General features: G+C 34.2%; 1 protein-coding gene across 7 annotated transcripts in view; it reads right to left on the bottom strand.

The window, feature by feature from the left end:
• Positions 1-22,338, bottom strand: part of LOC137654258 (glutamate receptor ionotropic, kainate 2-like) — a 740,845-nt gene that overhangs the window by 51,899 nt on the left and 666,608 nt on the right. For all 7 annotated transcript variants that reach the window (XM_068387901.1, XM_068387895.1, XM_068387908.1 and 4 more), the window contains exons 7-8: positions 20,503-20,682; positions 8,414-8,437 (exon numbers count right to left, since the gene is read on the bottom strand). In XM_068387901.1, the coding sequence (XP_068244002.1) occupies positions 8,414-8,437; positions 20,503-20,682 (204 nt within the window). The remainder of the gene's footprint in view (positions 1-8,413; positions 8,438-20,502; positions 20,683-22,338) is intronic.

Here is a 22,338-nt window from a genome sequence, read left to right as displayed (position 1 = left end):
TACTGGAACCGGAGAGGTCATTCAGCACCCCAAGTAGTAATGGAAACTAGAACTACATTCAAAACAAGGTGACCTTTGCCAAAGTTTTACCTATTCAAATGAGTAAGAAATTACCGCTTAGAGGACACTTGAAGCAAATCTCCTCTCAATATACATACATACATACATATACCAAAGGCACTTCCCCCAATTTTGGGGGGTAGCCGACATCAACAAGAAACAAAACAAAAAAAGGGGACCTCTACTCTCTACGTTCCTCCAGCCTAACCAGGGACTCAGCCGAGTTCAGCTGGTACTGCTAGGGTGCCACAGCCCAACCTCCCACATTTCCACCACAGATGAAGCTTCATACTGCTGAGTCCCCTACTGCTGCTACCTCCGCGGTCATCTAAGGCCCCGGAGGAAGCAGCAGGGCCTACCGGAACTGCGTCACAACCGCTCGCCATTCATTCCTATTTCTAGCACGCTCTCTTGCCTCTCTCACATCTATCCTCCTATCACCCAGAGCTTTCTTCACACCATCCATCCACCCAAACCTTGGCCTTCCTCTTGTACTTCTCCCATCAACTCTTGCATTCATCACCTTCTTTAGCAGACAGCCATTTTCCATTCTCTCAACATGGCCAAACCACCTCAACACATTCATATCCACTCTAGCCGCTAACTCATTTCTTACACCCGTTCTCACCCTCACCACTTCGTTCCTAACCCTATCTACTCGAGATACACCAGCCATACTCCTCAGACACTTCATCTCAAACACATTCAATTTCTGTCTCTCCATCACTTTCATTCCCCACAACTCCGATCCATACATCACAGTTGGTACAATCACTTTCTCATATAGAACTCTCTTTACATTCATGCCCAACCCTCTATTTTTTACTACTCCCTTAACTGCCCCCAACACTTTGCAACCTTCATTGACTCTCTGACGTACATCTGCTTCCACTCCACCATTTGCTGCAACAACAGACCCCAAGTACTTAAACTGATCCACCTCCTCAAGTAACTCTCCATTCAACATGACATTCAACCTTGCACCACCTTCCCTTCTCGTACATCTCATAACCTTACTCTTACCCACATTAACTCTCAACTTCCTTCTCTCACACACCCTTCCAAATTCTGTCACTAGTCGGTCAAGCTTCTCTTCTGTGTCTGCTACCAGTACAGTATCATCCGCAAACAACAATTGATTTACCTCCCATTCATGATCATTCTCGCCTACCAGTTTTAATCCTCGTCCAAGCACTCGAGCATTCACCTCTCTCACCACTCCATCAACATACAAGTTAAACAACCACGGCGACATCACACATCCCTGTCTCAGCCCCACTCTCACCAGAAACCAATCGCTCACTTCATTTCCTATTCTAACACATGCTTTACTACCTTTGTAGAAACTTTTCACTGCTTGCAACAACCTTCCACCAACTCCATATAACCTCATCACATTCCACATTGCTTCCCTATCAACTCTATCATATGCTTTCTCCAGATCCATAAACGCAACATACACCTCCTTACCTTTTGCTAAATATTTCTCGCATATCTGCCTAACTGTAAAAATCTGATTCATACAACCCCTACCTCTTCTAAAACCACCCTGTACTTCCAAGATTGCATTCTCTGTTTTATCCTTAATCCTATTAATCAGTACTCTACCATACACTTTTCCAACTACACTCAACAAACTAATACCTCTTGAATTACAACACTCATGCACATTTCCTTTACCCTTATATAGTGGTACAATACATGCACAAACCCAATCTACTGGTACCATTAATAACACAAAACACACATAACAATCTCACCAACCATTCAAGTACAGTCACACCCCCTTCCTTCAACATCTCAGCTTTCACACCATCCATACCAGATGCTTTTCCTACTCTCGTTTCATCTAGTGCTCTCCTCACTTCCTCTATTGTAATCTCTCTCTCATTCTCATCTCCCATCACTGGCACCTCAACACCTGGAACAGCAATTATATCTGCCTCCCTATCATCCTCAACATTCAGCAAACTTTCAAAATATTCCGCCCACCTTTTCCTTGCCTCCTCTCCTTTTAACAACCTTCCATTTCCATCTTTCACTGTCTCTTCAATTCTTGAGCCAGCCTTCCTTACTCTCTTCACTTCTTTCCAAAACTTCTTCTTATTCTCTTCATATGACTGACCCAGTCCCTGACCCCACCTCAGGTCAGCTGCCCTCTTTGCCTCACGTACCTTGCGCTTTACTTCCACCTTTTTCTCTCTATATTTTTCATACTTCTCTATACTATTACTCTGCAGCCATTCTTCAAAAGCCATCTTTTTCTCTTCCACTTTTACCTTCACTCCTTCATTCCACCATTCACTGCCCTTCCTCATGCTGCCTCCAACAACCTTCTTGCCACATACATCACTTGCAATCCCAACAAAATTTTCTTTTGCTAACTTCCACTCCTCCTCTAAATTGCCAGTTTCTCTTACTCTCACCTCGTCATATGCCATTTTCAACCTTTCCTGATATTTACTTTTTACCCCCGGTTTTATTAGCTCTTCAACCCTCACTAGCTCCCTTTTACATCCACCTACTCTATTCCCCCACTCTTTTGCTACAACTAATTTTCCTTCCACCAAAAAATGATCAGACATACCGTTAGCCATACCCCTAAACACGTGCACGTCTTTCAATCTTCCAAACATTCTTTTAGTTATCAACACATAATCCATTAATGCCCTTTCTACTACTCTTCCATTTGCCACTCTTACCCATGTATACTTATTTTTATCTTTCTTTTTAAAAAAGCTAGCACTTATTACCATCTCTTGTTCAACACACATATCTACCAGTCTCTCACCACTCTCATTTTCACCTGGTACGCCATACTTCCCAATGACACCTTCTACCTCTCCAGCGCCCACTCTAGCATTTAAGTCACCCATAACAACTACATAATTCCTTCTACCCAGTCCTTCTACACACCTAGTTAATTCATTCCAGAACTCATTCCGTTCTTCTTCACTTACGCACTGACAAACGCCCAACATTCCCTACCCAACCTAACCCTTACCCACATTAACCTAGATGATATCTCCTTCCATTCCACTACTTTACCTGTCATCCATTCACTCAGCAATAAAGCCACACCCTCTCTCGCTCTTCCCTTTTCAATCCCAGACACTCTACCAGACATTTCACCAAACATCACTTCACCCTTTCCTTTCATCTTTGTCTCACACAAGGCCATTACATCCATCCTTCTACTTCTAAACATACTTCCAATCTCACATCTTTTACTCTCTATCGTACTACATCCACGCACATTCAAACACCCCAAAACTAGAGTGCGGGGAGCAGTCACTCTCCCCCCAGCTCCATCTCTTTGTTGCTGTCTCACAGGATTTTTTATACAGGAGAGGGGGTTCCCAGCCCCCTCGTCCCGTCCCTTTTAGTCGCCTCTTACGACACGCAGGGATAACGTTGGCGCTATTCTAATTGTTTTATGCCCCCGCGGCCACATATATATATATATATATACACATTTATATATGTATATATATATACTTATATATAATATATATACCTAAGATATATATATATATATATATATATATATATATATATATATATATATACATATATATATATATATATAAAACGAAATTACAGTTCGATTAAGACTTTTTCTTTAGATTTGTAGGAGATGGAAAGGAGAAATAAAACAATATTAACCAAAAAAGAAATATTTCGAGGTTACCGAAAAATGTCAGCTACGAAATAAAAGTAAGAATGATGATTGGAAGGAATTCTCCTTTCCCTGGAGACTGGGGCAAACTTGGACTGGGTGATGGCTCGAGGGCTTAGTTTGCGTACTCGTAAAGAGGTTGGGAAACTTTAGTCGTAATTCTCCATTGTTGCGTTTGGTCGCTTACCTGTTTCTTAAAGGGATTTCGGAGGCTTCGAAGATTTCTCGTTGCTGTTAACAGCATAAAATATCTCAGGCAAAAGTTCACAGAGAGAGAGAGAGAGAGAGAGAGAGAGAGAGAGAGAGAGAGAGAGAGAGAGAGAGAGAGAGAGAGAGAGAGATTATTCATATTCATCACTTTCGAGAGAAGTATAAATCAGTCTCATTCGTCTCCTAATCATCTATAATTAGAGGAAAATACACAAGTTTTCATTACATGAAAAAAAATAATTAGTTTAAAAAGAAGCAACCAATTTTGTGAATAAGTACACCTGTAAAAAGCTACGTCATGAATGAATGGAGAAACATAAATCAGGACTAATTATATTCATCTATTAGCATATAAATAAGTAATTAACCATGGTATCTTAATAGGAAAGGAATAATGTTTTTCAAAGCAATCAGTGGGGTCATTAAGATTCATGTAAAGAAACAAAAATAACAACAATAATGATAAAAATAAAAATTTACTTAATATAAATAAAACTATTAAGATAAACAAATGTAAATGAAACATTTAGGTTACGTAAATATTCAAGGGATAAAAAATAAAGATGAGCAAAACTTCAAGTCTCATCGCGATAAAAAGCGAGTGAATTAATCTCGATGAAGAGACTTGAAGATGAAGACGAGACGCGAATCTGTCGGAACAAGACGTTGCGTGATTCGTCAGGAGTTCCACAGACCGAATGCAGATGCGGACCCATTAGTGGAATTGCATTAAATATAAAAAAGAAAATTTCTTTGAACGTAATAAGAGAATCCGATAGGAAATTCCTTCCAAAAGTAGCAAGGAATTGATTCGTTGGATTGTCTTTGATGCAGACTTTGGGAGAGACAAAATTTGAAGTAAGCGGCTTTCTATTAAGCCGTTTTCTTTACGAGAAATTTAAATAAAAAAAAACCCTTGAAATAGGAAAGGCGAGATAAGGAGGATTATCGGCGAAGCAAAGTAAATTTAAAGGTATGTTTAAATAGTTTTCCAATGTTCTAATATTACTGGGAAGTCGATAATCCTACATGAATAGGTCTAAAAATTAAGGAACTTTTCCTTTTTTTTTCAAATGACTCTTAAAACTAGTTCTGCAGCATCCAAAGCTATTGCGACAGACTTTTTATGACTCATACCAATTGTTAGACAAAAGAAAAACAGAAATTGGTAAGGTAATAACCAATAATAACAACGATAGAGTCAATATCCTTATCATTATTACCATTATTACATGGGAAGTTATAACTTTACTTGTAAAATCCTAATAGTACAACGAAGTCTCCAAATAAGTAAAACAGTTGAGTAAGGAAACAACGAAATTAAGAAGTATATAATACGATATATACACAATAACAAAGAAAATCAGACACAATAAGAAAATATAAAGAATGAGATATATATCACATAATCTATGATAAAAGAAATATGTTAACTGGTTAAACAAGAAGGAAAGGGTGAATTCCATAAACGCAAAAAATGTTTATTCACGATTTGAACGTCTGCTTACCTCCCAGGATTTTAAATTTCAGGCACATAGGTGCAACTAGCCAGCGTCGTAACCTTCAACTCTACTGCCCCCTGTTAGTAGTCTTGTGACAGATAATTGGAGAGAGAGAGAGAGAGAGAGAGAGAGAGAGAGAGAGAGAGAGAGAGAGAGAGAGAGAGACCCTTGAGATTTAGGGGTTGTCTGTTCATTAAGTCGGTCGCCAAGTCTTAGACTAAGGTTGAGCTACCCACTTCCCTGTCGTCACTTGGGAGGGCTTGTGCAGTTAATCAAGAAGACTTTGCAACATCCTGATTGTTGCAGAGAACTCGCCAAGAAAATGTTGAGCTTATCAACAAAAACATTAACAGCTAAACGTCGAAATAAAATTTCCCATGAGGAATTGGCGGAGCCTGTCTGTAACTACAGTGTAACTAGGTTTTGTATTACTATTTACTACACCAGTCTGTATTATTTATTGATGTTTACATCGCAGGCCTATGTTGTGTCATTATTGATTGTATCTAACTATAGTATGCATTGCAACAGTTTTGCAATTGTCATTTATTGCATAAGACTGAATTCTACACTGCAAGTGTTTTGTTGAAGATTTTCCTATTATTTGAGCACTTAATTTTTCGAGATGTCTCAAGCTTGATTCTCGAATCAACTCAGGTCCGGCAACTCACCAAAGGTTTCGCATAACACCAAAAACCGTACCCTCAGTGTGGAATCGACTCGAAGTTGTGACGATGTTGGGATAGTTTTACTACTAGAGGGAGGAGATTAACCAGCCCATTGATTCAAACTCAAATCTTACAGAGCTATGTTGGAATAATGAAATTTTCTTTTTTTTTTTTGAAGGGGGGGGGGGGGGTGTCTTATGCAAAGTAAGCTGCTATTATTTTGTTTCACAGTTTAATTTAGGGTTGTTGTATGATGATTTTCTAATTCAGTGTTAATCTATTACGTACTATGCTCAATTGTCCACAATATACATCTTATGCTTTTTCTCATGTTTAGGTGTAAATAACTGATATTTATATTTTTGTAACTAAACTCCAAATTCCAATATCCATTTTTTCTAACATTTATTCACTTATGATGAATTTTAATCTTGGGCGGTTTTTTTAAGGAAAGAAAATTTACGAAATCAAAACTTTGAATAAGAAATGATAAAGTTAAATGTGAGGCAAATAGGTTCTTTTTAGTAAGTTTGCCCCTTTTTCAAAAAATTTGTGGGGCGTTGGTTTGGAAAGTTTGGAGTAGGTTATTGGAAGGGAACAACTCTCGCTAAGCCATTACAATTAAGTTGAGAGACCCGATTCCAACATCATCAAAATGTATTGATTTTATTTAACCAGATTAAACGGTAATCGGTGATTCTGACTATGGTCAATGCTGGAAATTACCATTAAGGTTTAAATTTCTTGATCAAAACAAACACATCATTGGATACCACTAGAAAATATATATAAAACGAGACGATGGTCTTTATTTCAAATGCACGAGACATTTGTTCTTTGATCAACCAGGATATTATTTTCTTTTAAGGATTTTAATAAAAAAAAAAAATTCTTATAAGAAAATTTTTCGGAATTGAATTTTTAAATATTTGTTGAAGTTATGGCTTAGAACTTGATTACATTTGAAAGATAAAAAAAAAGGCTCCTTTCAACTTTATTCTAGCTTACAATTACACGATGTCTCCCATCTCAGTACTAAAAGAACTGTCTTCCTGTAAGTGTTCTAGTGGCTTATTGGAAACGTCCTTGAGTGACGTTCTACCGGACGGGAAATGGCCGCTCAAACTCGATGGTTTTTTGTAGTGCCTGCAATCTCACCATCCTTATAAGCTAAGAATGGGGGGGGGGGAGCCTATAGGTTTGCCTGCTGAGCCATCAGCATCCATTGCCTGTCCCTCCCTGAGCCTTGTTTGGGTGGAGAGGGAGCTTGGATACCTGGTGAGTCTCTAGTGTATAGTCCTGCTAGGGCATTGTCACTGTCCTTTGCCTCTACCATTCATGAGTGGCCTTTAAAGCTTTAAAGTGCTTTGAATGGCGATAGTTGTAAGCTTAGGATAAGTCAATCATACACATAATTGTGTGTGGTATGTGTGTGAAACCATTTGAACAAAAACAACAACAACATAATAATAATAATAATAATAATAATAATAATAATAACAATAATAATAAAGATCAAAGCAGAATTGTGTGTATCAAACCAAACATATTTTTACCTCACACTGGCAACGAACTCGAGACATTCGCTGATAAGTTATGTTCGATCCCGATGTGAGGAAGTAATCTATCTATATTACATAAGTGATTGAGAGTTAATTTATACTCCATTAATAATAAATATCTTTAACTTGGCTACAAACGGTCCAGGAGGTTATGGAACACCAATTTAACTCCTCAGGTTTGTCAAAAATACTCTTTTACGACTTCTTTTATATCCATTGGTAACGCTCTTTTCTTTTACGTCAGGATATTGGGTTCGATCCCCATATGAGGTGTATATTCATCTAATGATTACAGAGGTGATAAGAGCGTCAAGACTGAGATGGTATGGCCACGTTGTACTGAGGATGGATAGTGGAGAAGGAATGAGGAGGGCTTGGGTATTTTTCCTCCAAAGGCTTGGGAGGAACCTGTTGGGGGGCTATTGAGAGGGAGGCAGAGAATTGGACGGCGAGATAAGGTGAAGGATGATATGGAGAGAAGAGGTTTGGTGTAAAAGGTTAATTTTGATAGAAAACATTGTAGAGGACGCATCGAGCAACCGACTCCTTAATGTAGGGATAATGGTGGAAAAGAAGATTTATTCAATAACAAAATTCTTATGATTATCTTGAGAAGTTTTGAATCTTTTTTGATGTTTAAGAGTTACTGAAAAAAAATAATTAGATACTAATAAAAAACTACATAAAATACAGCAAAATAAACGAAAAGGGAATTAAATTAGGAACACTTACCTTTAAGAATGTCATGTTGCTTCCCTGTTAAAGAAATAAAAAATAATGTAATATAAAATGTAAATGATTCCTATCTTATTGGAATGTATTGAATCTGCATCGTGAAATATGAAGTCAGTGTATCAGACATCATAAAGGGAAGATCATAAATAATGTAAAACTGTTATTATTTTCTTACCAAACAAGAAAAAACAACACTCTTAAAGATATAATTCTATTTAAATCGTATATCCAATTATTGCACTTGTTATATTAGGCATTCATTTCAATCGATGATGGTAATACAATCAAGTTAAAATGAATAAAAGCAGTAACGATAATAGTTCTAATCATAATAATAATAATAATAATAATAATAATAATAATAATAATAATAATAATAATAATAATAATAATAAATTATCATTACTACAATCATTACCATTATCATTACATTTACATCATAGTGATCTTATTATAGAAAGGTATCTAACGTCACATTAAAACATTCAGTTTCGTTATGAACCTGATTTAAGTGTAAACACATAATTTTGTAAAACAAAAGGGGTTCATTACACTGAAATACACACATACACAAACACAATTTCCAGTACTTCTAATGGAAGAGATTTTGCACGGGGCCTGACCATCTACAAAGGTTTGCAACTTGGAAAGAAATCCTATTACTGACGGTTTCTACCTTAGCGAAAAAAAATAAAAAAAATAAAATAAGAAGTGGGATAGGACTGAGAAATCAAGTTCTGTAGGATGAGGCATATGTCCCTTCACTGGTATGAAAGAAGAACATGATTTGATAACACATAAAATATGGCATTTCCTTTCCAAACATTAGTAGATGAACTTTTAATAAACGTTGCACGATACGCTTGATGATAAATAAAATATTCAGCCGCAAAAATAATTGAAACTAAGAGTACATACCACAAATATATTACGTTTGATGATAAAGGTGAATAAAGTAACCATTATAGCATAATATATGGGCCATCAAAACAAAGAATTAAAATAAAACTAAGAATTAATAAATATTTATTTGAAAAAAGAAAAAAATCTCTTATCGTTATTTTCATCATAACTAGCTAAGGTACGCCCTAGTTGGAAAAAGCAGGATCCTTTAAGCCCTACGGTTCCAACATGGAATAACAGCCCAGGGAGGAAAGAAAATAAGTAAACTAAAAGTGAGAAGTAATGACTAAAGGGTACATAATATAGACATGTCATACATAAACTAGGAAGGCTGACTCATGTAATACCATTCACAATAAAAATATTCGCTGCAAGTTTGAACATCTGAAGTTTCACCGATTCAATTACATGATTGGGAAGATCATTCCACAATCTGGTCTCATCTGGAATAAAACTTCTAGAATACAGTGTAGTATTGAGTCTAATGGTAGAGAAGCAAGACTGCTAGAACTAACTCCATACCTAGTAATGCGTACAGGATGGTGGATGATCCGAATGCAAAGGATAATCAGAATTATGAAAAATATTATGTAACATGCATAAAGAACTAACTGGAGGACAGTACAAGAGATTAATATCAAGGTCAGGAATAATAAATTTAATAGACTGCAAGTTTTTGTGCAACAAATGAAGATGAGAGTCAGCAGCTGAAGACCAGACAGGAGAACAATGCTCGAAACAAGGTAGAATAAAAGAATTGAAATATTTCATCAGAATAGATTACTCACCGAAAATATCAAAAGACTCTTTCAATGCGCCAATAGAAATTATGTTTAAATGAATAATTTTCCTTTGGAGGAAAACTATCATGGATCTGAGAAAGTTGGACAACATCACGGTACACAGAAGTCTCAAAGGACGTTCTTAATTGTCACGTAGTCTCGTGAGTGACGGAGGCAGGAAATTGGACAGCAACTTATTTCTACCTCAGAGGATTCTAAAGAAAATTCCTTAATAAAAGTATATATGTGATAAGAAAAACTTTCACGAAGGTGACGGATTAAGATATATATTATTTTATCGTGAGGATGAGCCTAGAATCATATTTTTTTACGGATTATTAACTCCAATATGAGTCATGTAAGCAGAATCTAGTTAAAACTCAGGCAACTTAAGATCATTTTTTTGACATTCTTTTGCTCAAACTTATATATGACTCCTAAGTGCACTTTGAGTATTGGAAAATTCAACTTCAATTTACCTTAAAATCACTTAAATGTTTTACAGCAAGAGATGACTGAAACTGAAGAATTGTAAAAGGGTGCCACCATGACATTCATGATGAGTGACCAAACACTTTGAATTTAACAGATGCAAATTGCTAGTATATTGGTAATACATACACCATAAGCATTTGAACATGTACTTTATAATTAAGCAAATTTAATACCACCAAACCTCTAAAAATACATGAACTTGTAGTTATTTTATCAATGAAGTAGCGTCAATCAGGTCTTCCCATTCTAAATAGTAGGGAAACATAAGTAATTAACTTTAAATTTCTGAATAATATACATAATAATTTGCAATACATAATCAGAATTGGAATTGTTACAAATTACAAGTGAAAATCACTAGATAAATGTAGCGGAAATCAATCTTTAAATTCAAAATACTTCAAGTAGGAGGAAATATAATACTTGAACTATTACTAAGTAACTAGAAATAAGGAGAAGCCAGGATATCTAAGGTGTTCCACAGGATAATAGGCCTATACTAGTACCTCTATCTTGAAAAACTGATTGACAAAATAAAACAAGTCACTTGAAGTATTGCTAAACAACAGGAAAACAAACAGACTCCTTAAATTCTCCTAAACAAGTAATAGTCCATGAGCCAGACTGAAAATGAGGATAAATTTGGTGAACAGATCCAACCTTCATTTTTGGTTAGCATGATGTCTGAAGCGTCCAAAAATAGTGTATGGACATTTCGAATCAACAGCTTAGTACCATTTCAGCAGAAATTTTTAAAAATGGCTGCCGCTTCATGCAGAAATAAATTATTTCTGAATTTTTCTTATAACGTCTAGCTCCATCGACCTATTACCTTGTAATTAGTCTCTAATTACTCGTATTATAATGCTGGAGGCACACAGCCATATAAACATACACACACACCCACACACACACACACACATATATATATATATATATATATATATATATAATAATAATAATAATAATAATAATAATAATAATAATAATAATAATAAGTTAAATTTTGTGTACATTATCTATTAAGAAACACAGGTAAAAAAAAAATTGTATTTTTCAAGAATTTTTTTACATGAATTTCACAAATTTTATGACCAATCACAAATTGGGCATCAGATGATCAGTTTTCTTACTGAAAACGATAAAGGGACTTATATGAGATGCAAAGTAAGGCATAAAGTTAGTCAGTTACCTCCCTTGGTCATATAGTGATAAATGACATTTGATCACTCATTAATAACATTTTATTTGTGTGAGCCAATTATCTTTCAGCTACATTACATAAAAACTACCCTTTCCATTGTAAAAGCAATGATAATTATAATCTCAGTTTATCATTTAAAAGAAAGTAATTTCAAACCCCGATAAAAAAATATATCATATAGTATGTTAGCTACTCCACTAAGAAGAAGACTAGATAATATTTGATCATCAGAATAATGATATTATACATAATTGAGAAAATTATCTTCTATATTTTACTTATTATACAAACTAGGTTCTAAACATGTGGTAATACCATTAACAATGCCTGAAAAATATTGCTAGTCAATGTAAAGCTAAAACCAATTATAATCAAAGCTGACTAGTTGCCAGATAGGAAATGTAGTATTCTTGAATTCTGAAGCCCAAATAGATCATCCAGAATCCTACTAACTGTCCTTTACTGTGTCTCAGTTCATCATGGCAAATGCTGAAAAGATCTAGAATTCTTTTCCGAACACCTTCATTTAAGCACAAAGTGTGACTAGAATCACATGAGTTTCTACAATTCATCAACCAATTCCAAACCATTCTAAGTATTCAGCACAAATAAGCCTTATAATAGCTTCGTATACCAGCTTACGAGGTTTTACTCCTCTATTGAATTGATCCCTTAGCTATGATCCCTAATTCAACAGCTAGGTCTCTTAACACAGCATCACGAAATAACTAGCCAATAATTGAAACCAAGTTACAAAAGCCGTGAAAGTCCCCATCATCAATACAATACCCTCAAACTTCGCTTGAAATTTCCACGCTACTTCAGTCAACTGGCATAAAGTACTTAATCAACAATGACAGCAGTGTGTTGAAGTGATAGCGTTTCTTTAATAGACCGACAGTGTTCAAGAAAGAATTTAATTTATTGTAGAAATATCTGTTACTGTGGGCATTAATAGTGGGCAGATAACCAACTACGTATGCCGCATTTGTGGTGGCATCCTTTGTCTTGATATTGAACACAGTCCAGGAGCTAAAGGTTTGGTGTGAAAAGTCATGAAGACGAGCTAGTAACCAGAAAAGATTGTGTAAGCGACATCTGTTCATAACATCCTTGAGTCTGGTTCAATCAAAGTAGGAGACAAGTTTCTCTTTCCTGAAATGTAAATCGGAAGAGGTTCCAGATCCGCATTTGTAGTCCGCCGTTTATCTTTCTTGTCTGTGACTGATTTTCAGTTATGTTTATGCCAGGAAGTTATATTTTTATTTTCTATCAGGATTTAAAATTATTTTATTTTCTATCAACATTTGAAATTATTTTATCTCAAATAATCAATTAAGATTATAATTATCATTACTTTTACAATGGAAAGGGGATTTTTTATGCATTGTAGTTGAGAGATAATTGACTCACACAGATAAAATGTTATGACTGATCAAATGTAACTTATCACTATATGACCAAGGGAGGTAACTGACCAAGTTTATGCCTTACTTTGCATCTCATATAAGTCCCTTTATCGTTTCCAGTAAGAAAACTGACTATCTAATGCCTAATTTGTGATTGGTCATGAACTTTATGAAAACCATATAAAAATATTCTTAAAAATACTAGTTTATCCCAAAAGACTTTTTTTAACAGATAACGTACACAAAACTTAACTTGCTATATATATGAGCCTCCAATATTTTAATGCGAGTAATTAGAGAATAATTACAAGCTAATAGCTAGATGGAGCAAGAAGTTATAAGAAAAATTATGAAATAATTTATTTGTGCATAAAGCAGCAGGCATCTTCAAAAATGACAGCCGAAATGGTCCTAAGGTGTGGATGCTTAATGCTCACACACTATTTTTGGACACTTCGGGCATCATCTAAGAAATCCTCCCGATTGACCACCCTCTTGCCACGGCATCACGGCAGACGATCTAGCTTTAAAATCTCAAAGTAATCAATAGGACGTTACGTCGCGCACCGTAATTAGTCAACCAATTGGGAGCTGCAACGTCGACGATTATTAACAAAGTCTTCATTATTCGAATTTGCTCGTCAGCCGTGTGACAAAAAGAAGAAGAAAAGAATAAAAGCTGGCGGGAGCATGATTATAACCCGAAATTAATGATTCCTCGTCGGATTATCGCGGTCGTGAGGTGGGGGGGGGGGGGGGGAGGGAGCATGAAATTATACATAGTCTATCCTCATTAATTCTACTATATCCAATGCAAACATGATAATAATTGAAACCACTTTTTAAAGAGGTGAAATAACTTTGTGAACTTTCATATGCACACAATATCAAAAGATGATGCACCTGACACCAATCTATATCTTCTGTAAGCTGCGTGACAAGAAATATCATGAAATAAAGAAAACTAAATCATCAAAATAAATACCATAAAATGCAAAATATCAACGAATGCTTCAAGTAACTCCTCAGACATAGTGGCTGTATAGAGAAGGTTTCGGATGATGAACCCCATCTAAAACCTTAGGACTCCAACTAGTTGCCATTTGTCGTTAAGTATTATCATTTAATTGTACTCTCCATTACATTAAACATAATAAAGGAATTTAGGATAACAAGGGCAGTCATTCCAAACAACACGACCTCTATATTTGCTTAATCTGGTGGGCGAAATGTGAAGGAAATAAAGACTTGAAGCACTTTTGCTTGGCAAATTGTTATATACGTTGATAAACTGTCGTGAACCACATGGAGTGTAACGATATATACATATATATATATATAGATAGATATATATATATATATATATATATATATATAGATATATATATTATATATATGTATATATATAAATATATATTATACACACACACACACACACACACATATATATATATATATATATATATATATATATATATATATATATACATACAGTACATATGCATATATACATATATACATACATATATATATATATATATATATATATATATATATATATATATATATATATATACATATATATATATATATATATGTATATATATATAGGAATTACAGGTGAAGATATAATATTTGGTGTGCAGCAGGGTCCAAAAAACATCAGTTAAAAGGCCATAATTTATTTAGAGACGTTTCGAACATTGCAATGTTCATTATCAATCTGTAAAAGATAATATAAAATTCTTAAAATTTGTACAATAATTTAAAACAAAATAGTAAAAGAGTATTAAAACATTATTGATTTTATAACGGAAAATCGTAAAAAAACTAAAACAGTAAAACAAAAGAGAACCAGTGCTCACCAGACCATCCATAGGAAAAGGTGAAGAACGAATGAGTAAAAATTGTTACCCACCTACGACTTCAGTTATGCTAAGAAAAGAGGAGAGGCAGAGATATTAGAGTTTAAAGAAGGAACAAGCCGTTTGATATATAATGACTCAAGGGTAGTTAGAAATTCGCTTTGTTTTGTCCCACCAATAATTTTAAAGTGTTTTTTGTTTACTTGTATTTTGCACATGGCGGCATGATTCCTTATATTCGAAAATTCTGGGTTACCAAGTCTCTGACCCGTTCTAAAGCTGTATCCCATATGGCTACAGTATCTCACCTGCAACAACCTTCGGCAAGATCCAACATAGATACCGGGACATCCCGGGCACTTGAATTTATAAATTATGTTGGACCTCATGAAGGTCTGCAGTTTGTCTTTGTAGCCAAAAAATACATTAATTTTGAGTGGATTGATTGGGATTAGTTTGATGTTGAGGCAGCCGAACTCTTTTTCTATTATTTTCTTAAGTTTGATGGAAAACTTGTTGTCAGATAAGTAAGGAATTGTAGCGAAAATATTTTTCTTTTTGACATTATATGATGGTATTGTAGTGGAGAAATGTCGTAAAAGGAGCTTGTTTATAACCTTATGAACTATACTTTCAGGGTAAGAGTTTTGCTTGAAAAAATTAACTAAAAATAAAATCTCCTTATGAAAGAGTGACCAGCTTGAGGAATAACGCAGCGCCCTATAAACAAGTGTGTATATAGTATTTAGTTTAAAATTAAAAAAACAGGAACTATAAAAATTGTTGGCAAGGCCAGTGTATGTCTTTTTTCGATACACAGTTGTAATAAATTCACCATTGTCTCTGCTTACGTTAATGTCTAAAAAAGGTAGAGAGTTGTTGTTCTCTTTTTCTATAGTGAACTTCATATTTTGGTGTTGAATATTTATATGGTTTAAAAACATTTCGCTATGCCATGGCTGTTTAAATAACACAAAAGTATCATCAACATATCTTCTATAATACACTGGCTTAAAAGTGTCTGGACAACTATTTAAAAAATTTTCTTCAAAAGATGACATAAAAATATTTGCAAACAAGGGTCCTAACGGGGAACCCATGGAAACTCCATCGACCTGCGAATAGAGTTGGCCATTAAAAACAAACATGGAGTCTTGCACAGCAAGCTCAAGAAAAGTCTTAAAATAATGTCTGTTAAAACCATGAAAAATAACTTGATCGTCATAAAAAATTTTATCTAAAATAATATTAATTGTTTCATTTAGTGGCACATTTGTAAAATGCCTTGGACGAACTACTTAAGAAGGAGATTGAGACGAAGCAGAAACTTATTGAAAATACAAGTACTAATATTTGTCGCCTTCGAGAAAAAACTTTTTCAGGATTTATCTTTTATTGACCGTTTTATTTATCAGAAACTTTTTAATGATTTTGTAAATGATTATGTCTCGTCTGTACAACTACGTCATCAAAAGAAACTGAAAGCACTAGGTGTTGTTACTCCTAATTTTAATAAGAGAAACTGTTGTATTTTTAATTTATCTAACTATGTTCTCTCCAAAAGAGAAGAGTTTTTGTTATCATTTGGGTTGGATTTCAATTTGCCCTCCTACAGACCTAAGTATGCAGACTTCTACTTTCCTTTCGAAATGCTTTTTCAACGACTCAAGGGTTTAAATTTGATCAATGACCTCAGTGGTTTGCAACATAAGTTGTCTTTCCTTTTACATAAAACTTACACTAAGTTGAGAGTGTCTTGGACACCGTTTATCAGGAAAGAGGATTTGAGTATCCTACAAAAAACTAGGCAAACGAGATAGTTTGGTTATTTGTAAACCTGATAAGGGTAAAGGTGTTGTACTGCTCAATAAATCAGACTATATTGATAAGGTTAATAACATTCTTGCAGACCAAACTAAATTTAAGTTACATGGTGAACCAAATTTTTTGGACATTTACAAAAAAGAAGACAAAATTAACAGATTTTTGAGAAAACTAAAAAATGAAGGTATTTTAAATGAAATAACGTATCAGAAACTTTTTGTGACAGGTTCTTCTTTTAGCATTTTATATGGACTACCAAAGATACATAAGGAAGGAGTTCCAATCAGACCCATTATGGCAGCCTATAACAACCCGTCTTATACAATATCAAAACACCTTGTCTCTTTGCTCAGTGATTTCTCGTGCAATCAGTTCTCACTAAAAAATGGCTGTGAGTTTCAGCAACAAATAATTTTACAAGATGGTGATCTACATATGACAAGTTTTGATGTAGAATCTCTTTTTACAAATGTGCCACTAAATGAAACAATTAATATTATTTTAGATAAAATTTTTTATGACGATCAAGTTATTTTTCATGGTTTTAACAGACATTATTTTAAGACTTTTCTTGAGCTTGCTGTGCAAGACTCCATGTTTGTTTTTAATGGCCAACTCTATTCGCAGGTCGATGGAGTTGCCATGGGTTCCCCGTTAGGACCCTTGTTTGCAAATATTTTTATGTCATCTTTTGAAGAAAATTTTTTAAATAGTTGTCCAGACACTTTTAAGCCAGTGTATTATAGAAGATATGTTGATGATACTTTTGTGTTATTTAAACAGCCATGGCATAGCGAAATGTTTTTAAACCATATAAATATTCAACACCAAAATATGAAGTTCACTATAGAAAAAGAGAACAACAACTCTCTACCTTTTTTAGACATTAACGTAAGCAGAGACAATGGTGAATTTATTACAACTGTGTATCGAAAAAAGACATACACTGGCCTTGCCAACAATTTTTATAGTTCCTGTTTTTTTAATTTTAAACTAAATACTATATACACACTTGTTTATAGGGCGCTGCGTTATTCCTCAAGCTGGTCACTCTTTCATAAGGAGATTTTATTTTTAGTTAATTTTTTCAAGCAAAACTCTTACCCTGAAAGTATAGTTCATAAGGTTATAAACAAGCTCCTTTTACGACATTTCTCCACTACAATACCATCATATAATGTCAAAAAGAAAAATATTTTCGCTACAATTCCTTACTTATCTGACAACAAGTTTTCCATCAAACTTAAGAAAATAATAGAAAAAGAGTTCGGCTGCCTCAACATCAAACTAATCCCAATCAATCCACTCAAAATTAATGTATTTTTTGGCTACAAAGACAAACTGCAGACCTTCATGAGGTCCAACATAATTTATAAATTCAAGTGCCCGGGATGTCCCGGTATCTATGTTGGATCTTGCCGAAGGTTGTTGCAGGTGAGATACTGTAGCCATATGGGATACAGCTTTAGAACGGGTCAGAGACTTGGTAACCCAGAATTTTCGAATATAAGGAATCATGCCGCCATGTGCAAAATACAAGTAAACAAAAAACACTTTAAAATTATTGGTGGGACAAAACAAAGCGAATTTCTAACTACCCTTGAGTCATTATATATCAAACGGCTTGTTCCTTCTTTAAACTCTAATATCTCTGCCTCTCCTCTTTTCTTAGCATAACTGAAGTCGTAGGTGGGTAACAATTTTTACTCATTCGTTCTTCACCTTTTCCTATGGATGGTCTGGTGAGCACTGGTTCTCTTTTGTTTTACTGTTTTAGTTTTTTTTACGATTTTCCGTTATAAAATCAATAATGTTTTAATACTCTTTTACTATTTTGTTTTAAATTATTGTACAAATTTTAAGAATTTTATATTATCTTTTACAGATTGATAATGAACATTGCAATGTTCGAAACGTCTCTAAATAAATTATGGCCTTTTAACTGATGTTTTTTGGACCCTGCTGCACACCAAATATATATATATATATATATATATGTATATATATATATATATATGTATATATATATATATATATATATATATATATATATAGAGAGAGAGAGAGAGAGAGGAGAGAGAGAGAGAGAGAGAGAGAGAGAGAGAGAGAGAGAGAGAGAGAGAGGAGAGAGAGAGAGAGAGAGATTCAAAATAAACCCTAAAAAAACCTTAACTTACGGATCAATCAATTGATAACGAGACCATCCATGACCGTGTACAAATGTCCATCTCAATACCAAATTAGATTTCATTAAAAAGAAACATGATACCCCGAAGTCTATAAATTTGAAATCGAAACTTCCACCATTCCCTAAGTCTCAACTTTGGTGAAACCATTTCTGCGCCGACCTCATAAGAACATGACACTGAAGGCGTTATGTACCGAAATTACAAAGACACAGAAGGGGATAAAATTAATCTATAGATCTATTTTCAAAGATTCTTTCTTCTCCACAGTTCAAGAGCTCATAACAAGTTGCATACAACCAGCGATGGATGAAGATTTTGAAAGAAATACATTGAAAGGAAGAAAGGGGAATGAGGGAGATGAGGAAGGAAGAGAAAAGAGGTGAAGTGACGAATGAGAGGAAAAAGATAGGAAAAACATAATAAGGAGAAAACAAAAGTAACTAAGTGTGGTAAGAAGAAAGATGTAGGGAAGTTGTCGGAGAAGTAAAGATGGGAAGTGAGCAAGTAAAAAAACCTGTGGAAAGGAAAAATGAAGATTAGCGAAGGGAAGATAGAAAAGGGGGATGGGATAGAAAGAGAAGGGAGATAAGATAGAAAGTGGAGGGAGATGAGAAAGAAAGTGAAGGGAGATGAGACAGCAAGTGAAGGAAGATGAAATAGAAAGAGAAGGGGAATGCGAAAAAGGGAATTACTACGGAGAAAGGGGAAGAATAAGAGAAGACAGTGTAGAGAAAGTATTATCCTAAGATATTGGAAGAGGGGGAGAGGGAAAGTGGGAGAAAATGAAGAGTGAGGGAAGAATAGATAAGGGGAGTGTGGAGTGGATGATGAACTGTGCGAGATAAAAATGTACTAAGAAAGAAGAAGGTGAAAGGTAAAAAACAACAACTAATCAGTCATGAGTTCAAAACTAATAAGGGATGGTGACTGGGAGGGAGAAACACACGAGTGCAATAGCACCACATATACCGAATGTGGATCAGACAAGTAAAATTAGAGGTAAAGCTGTGCGGGGTTTAGCAACATATGACCTGTGTCGTTCGTATTTTATCTTCCATAAGGCCAAACTTCAGAGTTTCATTTTGTCATTACATAAATGTTGGAGCTAGAAAGAAGTTGATGTTATTGGATAAAAAGAAAATACAATAGAGTCAAGTTCTATTATATGTTGGTCATTATTCGATGTTAATACGAAATTAATATTTTCCTAATTGAGTAACTCTTAGCAAAATATAACATGGTAATTTCCATTAAAGTTACTCACTAAAAACAAAAGATAAAACTGCTTTCGAGATATATTATCTAAGGGATTTTCTTTTTCCCCGTATAAATGCTAAAAACAAGTTGCATACAACCAGCGCGTTACTCTTGATAAGTAGATGGATGAAATTGTTTTTACGTCAAAAAATACTAACCTGAATTGGAGGAGCTGTCGTTGACGTGGGTTCTTCGGCGTTTCGGCCGTAGCGCAGTTGCCCAAAAAGCCAGTCCTTGATGACCCTTTGCACCAGCGGGTTCTCCGGGTCCACAATTCTCAAGGCAGTGATGTTTGTACCCCCGTGGCGGAAGTCTTCCAACTCGACTGTGTGCAAATCCTGAAGATAACAGGAACATTGCAAAATAAGTTTTGTGCAATTATTTATAAATCTTTATTAAAATTTGCTTGGGATTTTCTTTGTAATACCAACTTTGTATATAAAAAGAAACTAATACAACTGTTTACACTTTCCAAACCTACTTTATGAATCTACTTTTAAGTTGGACTATAAGTCATAATGATGAATAAAGCAGGAGTCTGTATTCACAATAAAGTCTGATAAGTATCAGATCCAATACTATAGCATTGACTTGAAGTAAAAGTTATTTTATCTAAACAAATTTCTCACAAGAGGCATCATCCTTATAAAAATGCCCCCAACCCCCCCCCCCAAAAAAAAAAGTATGGATAATGTAGAAGATAAATACAAAAGTCATATAATTAAAGGATTAGTGTATTTATACTTTACCATTATATTTTTAATGCAATTGTTATCTTTACTCCAATAAAATACTCACCTAATAATATAAACAGGAAAAAATAAAAATTTTTGAAGGTAATAAACATAACAAAAAGCTTGGTAGCCAAGAAGAGAATCTAGTGACCTAAATAGTAAAGCTATAATAGATCTCAATAATATTGAATGAAAATATTACTGAATTAATTTTTTTGCCTACAAATAGAAAAAAAAAGATAAGTTTAGCCAATTTCTTTATTAAGTATTTCATATTCCTTTGCATTTCTTCATTAGGCTACCTTCAATGTTGGGCCCTTGGTCTTGTAGCATTCCGCTTTTCCAACCAGGGGTGTATATTATTATTATTATAATTATTATTATTATTATTATTATTATTATTATTATAATAATAATAAAAATCATAATAAATAATAAGTAATAATAATAATAATAATAATAATAATAATAGGAATAGGAATAAGAATAACAACAACAATAATAATAATAATAATAATAATAATAATAATAATAATAATAATAATAATAATAATAATAATAATAATGAGAGGTTTCTGTGCTAAAACCATATCAAATTTCTGAGGCTGAAACATTTAATACAATAATAAAATTGTACGAAAATAACCAAAATAGAAGAACTACTTGGTGAGAGGATGATATACAATATATCAACACAAGGGCAACAACATATATCATCCTTACTTCTGATGACCACAAATGTGCTTAAAGACTTAAATAAAAAATGGGCCAAGAAGATAAAGTTCACTTTTCCGTGTTCATCAAATCAGTTGCTTGTAAAAAATAACGGTTATGGAAAGTATGATGTGGAGATAAAGCGAATAAATGTAATCTATATGGATGGGGGATTAAATTGATAAATAGGGTTTTTAAAAGCACTGATTAAGATTTTAATGCAAATGTAAAAAAAAAACTTTGAACAACGAAAAAACCAATACAAGTCAAAATTATATTAAAAACAGCTTCTCAAATGAGCTATACAATAAAGAATTGATAAATCTGTCCATCTTTTGGTCTTCGCATGTCCTTGAGACTCGTTGCAGATATATCAGAGCTGTCCTTAATCTATCACACTCAAGGCCAATATATATTGGCCTTGATCACACTTAACTGTACAGAGTTCCAAATGAAATACTAGTTGATGATATTTTACAATGAAAACACCTATCCTATTTTCGTTATTTCCGTATTACAATATTATTGCGGATATAGTGCCATATA

This window comes from Palaemon carinicauda, chromosome 1 (assembly GCF_036898095.1).
Source record: "Palaemon carinicauda isolate YSFRI2023 chromosome 1, ASM3689809v2, whole genome shotgun sequence".
Lineage (NCBI taxonomy): Eukaryota > Metazoa > Arthropoda > Malacostraca > Decapoda > Palaemonidae > Palaemon > Palaemon carinicauda.
Note: the sequence above shows the minus strand (reverse complement) of the source record. Positions and strands in the feature narration are given on the sequence as shown.